The sequence below is a fragment of the Fukomys damarensis genome, unplaced genomic scaffold (assembly GCF_012274545.1).
Source record: "Fukomys damarensis isolate Sample0158 unplaced genomic scaffold, DMR_v1.0_HiC HiC_scaffold_19, whole genome shotgun sequence".
In the NCBI taxonomy this organism is placed as follows: Eukaryota; Metazoa; Chordata; class Mammalia; order Rodentia; family Bathyergidae; genus Fukomys; species Fukomys damarensis.
The window spans coordinates 27,764,148-27,767,522 of NW_022900931.1; the positions used below are offsets into that span (position 1 = coordinate 27,764,148).

Below are 3,375 nucleotides of genomic sequence, written 5' to 3' on the forward strand. Positions count from 1 at the left end.
GAAAAAAAAAAAAAAAAAAAAAAAAATCGTGGCTCCAACCTCTAACCAAATGCCTCTAAGACGCGCCGAGAAAAGGAAGTTCAAGTACAATGAACACAACTGCAGTAAGATGAACAAAACAAGGAAAGGGGCAAAGTGCCGCACTGCTGTCCCCTGCCGCTGCACCAGCAGTCGCTTTTCTTTCCACGTCCCGAAGAGAAGGCTACCATGGGAGTTCAGATCCTTCCAGGAGTGACAAAGGGAATAGAGCTGAGGAGGGTCTGGGGACGTCGTGGTGGGAAGGTCAGCGGCAAGGACATCTCCTGAGCCCGGGAGGGGACTCCAGAGCTCTGTACCAGTGATGTCCGATTCCGGAAGTGAACAGACTAGACCCGGGCCAAGAAGCAGAGGGGTGAAGAGGGAAGGAGTATTCAGCGAGATTTGCATAAACCACCCCATGTACCCTCGGGAACCATGCTTCAAAGTGCTTTTTCGAATGGAATGGTTTATAACAAGGCTACGCCATGGGCCAGGCACACCAATCAGCACCAAAAAGTAATTTTTCCCAACCGAGGGTTGCAAGGTCACCTCACCCTCCCTTACAGAAGAGGAGACTCCACTCCAGGTCCCAGCCTTGCTTTCTGTCTGCCTCCACTTCAGAGTTTTGGCCACAGCCCACAGCTACATTTCCCCATTAGCTAACTACGCGGCAGGGGTGCCTGCAATGAACCAGGTTTGGAAGAAGAAGGAAGTCCCCAAACAGGAAAACCCAGGAGCCAATCACCCGTGGCCCACTGGCACAACACCACACCTTCCAGGCAGCAGCTACTGCAGCACGAGTACAGGCTCAGAGGCCCCGGCCAAACCCGACACGCTGCCTGGTACACACGGCTCTGCAGGAAGGTGCTTCACACACACGGCTGCCACGCGGACAGGTCTGTACTCCCCCGCTTCCCTCCTCGCTTCTAATTCCTCCTCGAGTTCATTGCTTTGCAATCTACTCTTGCCATGGATGGCATAAACATTTCTTGCAATTATTCTAAAAGGGGCCTAGGTGCTAGTTCAACAGCATCAAAAACAGAGTCTCCCCTAACTGGTTCCCATATTGCAGGTGTGCTTGTCTTCTAGCTACTCTGCAGGTTTTCTTGAAGCATTTTACTATCACTTTTACATAATCAAACAGTAACTTCGAATATACAAGGGATTCCCTTATGTTGTACTTTAAATAGGCACCAAATGCTTTTAATTATTCCATTTTTATAGGACCTTTTTCTCTTACTTCTAAAAGGTCTTTAAATATGATCTAGGTGGGGCAGAATTTTTTTTTAAAGTTTCATCCTAAAACACAAAAGAACCAAACATCAGAAAGGCGAGAGCAGACGGCGCCGGCCGCAGCGTCCTCACAGGTTGATGTCCCGCACATCGGTGGGCGTGGTGGCCTGGTCCAGTTCGTCCTCGGACTTGGATCCGTCGCGCTGCTCCTGACGAAACTGCTGCAGGCTGTCGAGCAGCACGGCCTCGATCTGCTCCTGGCAGGCTTTGAGACAATCCTAGAGGAAGGAGCAGTCCAGACAAGGGCGTGAGCGGGACACAGCGGGCACACATTTCCCTTGCATGGCTATTTTTCCAGCAGCACTGAAAGAGAGCTGGTCTCCAAGTGCCGCCAGACCTTAGGTGCAGGGAGGCTCAGTGGGCCACAGCACCAGCCGCTGCAGGGAGCTGGATGGAGACGGGTTCACCTGACCTGATCCCTCTATTGGCAATGCCATCTTAGCAGGAGCCCAGGGCACTAGCTCTGAGAAGCACTGGGCTAGAGCGGGGCCCACCTAAGTGCAGGCATCGCCTGCTCACAAAGGAACCCTCAAGCCTCTGGCCTGGGGTGGTGGCAGGGCAAGGGGAGGCCCAGCAGCTGCCTGGCCAGGACCCAGCTCGGTCTGAAGAACAGGTAGGAAGGGAGAAATCGGACTGATCATCCTGACTCTCACGTGAATGGTGTACGTGCTCAGTAACAACAAAACCCCAGACTTTCTGCCTTCTCACCACGCCCTTAAATTCTCCTAAAAACACAATACAGAGTGTTTACAAAATTCTGGACGCTTGAGCTTGTCCAATTTGGGAATAATCAAGAATTTGCAGTGTTGCTTTTATTAGTCTATATTTGGAGGGGAAACCCACAGTGCATCTCCCCCGGCAGAAGTGGCTGTTAGCTGGGTGACAGGGATGGAGTGAGGTCGCAGCTGCACTTGGGGGCGCTGGGGCTCTTGAGGAGTCTGTGCCTGGCACACTTCCCAGCCTCTCCCCTGTGAGCTGCACTCTCTGGAGTGCCCTGACGTGTGGAAACAGGCTGCACCCCTTCCTGTGCCCGTGTACAGTGCGTGTTCCTTTAGGCAACTTTCACCACCTAGGGGCTGCTATTTCCCCAAGCACAAAAATATTATCTTTATTTTCCAGAGACCTAAAATAAAGTTGGAGTTAACGACAAAGGAGCCAAGTTTCCACACCCCTCTCATCTATTCCACATTTCAAATTACAGCTTTTTGTCAAAACTAAGGTGAGGAGTGATGACGACAGAAGTAAGAGCAGAGACGCAGTTCCAATGGACAGAGATGTGGCCAGGCCAGGCTTGGGCCGCATGCCTGTGATCTCGGCTGAGGCAGGACAAAAGGAGGAACATAGGAGAATGGTAAGGAGGCTGGTGTGTGCTACTCGCCCGCCGTACCTGCAGGTAGGAGCTAAACTTTAATTTCTTGGGCCTCCACTTTTCTATATGGAAAAGAAGGATGACGCTGTGCTCAGACACTGATCAGCATGGCTGGCCTTAACCTGCAACAGTGAGCCAGTTGCAGAACCCCAGAGTTTCAGATCCCTCCTCTTTCTCATTCCGTGACCCCTCCACAGGTGCCACCTGCCAGCAGTCACCTAGGGTGGCTCAGGTGCAGTGGGCCTGGCTGCTGCTCAGCCCACAGGAGGCTGTAACAAGAGATGCACGCAGGAAGGGTGCACACACAGGAAGGCAACTCCCCAGCCCTGTTTCTACAAAACCATCACTGACTTGAGAGGACCCTTGGCCTTCAGGCCCTCCTCTGAGGAGAAAAAGGAGGCTGAAAGCAGTCACTGGGAAAGAACTGAAGAACTGAGCACCAGTCCCTGCTGCCCTTTAGCTCCCCCTGTGCGGGACAGGCTGCAAACCACGTCTGGGCTCCCCTTCCCTCCTTCAGGTTCCACGACTGCCCCCACTGGGCAATCATCAGCTTGTTTTTTCCCTTTGCTGGTGCTAGGGATGGAACCAGGGCCTTGGACAGGCTACACAAGTGCTCTATCAGAGTTAAATCTCTGTCTTTTTTTTTTTTTTTTTTATTTTTTTTGAGAGACGGGTTTTTTTTTTAGGCCAGTTTG

At 52.0% G+C, this 3,375-nt stretch overlaps 1 protein-coding gene across 2 annotated transcripts in view; it reads right to left on the reverse strand.

Moving 5' to 3' along the window:
• Positions 1 to 7: 7 nt before the first annotated feature.
• The window catches only part of Ccnd2 (cyclin D2), an 18,649-nt gene continuing 15,281 nt past the window's right edge, over positions 8 to 3,375 (reverse strand). For both annotated transcript variants that reach the window (XM_010611585.2, XM_010611584.3), the window contains one exon: positions 8 to 1,529. In XM_010611585.2, coding sequence (XP_010609887.1) covers positions 1,380 to 1,529 — 150 coding nt within the window. In that variant the 3' untranslated portion in view covers positions 8 to 1,379. The remainder of the gene's footprint in view (positions 1,530 to 3,375) is intronic.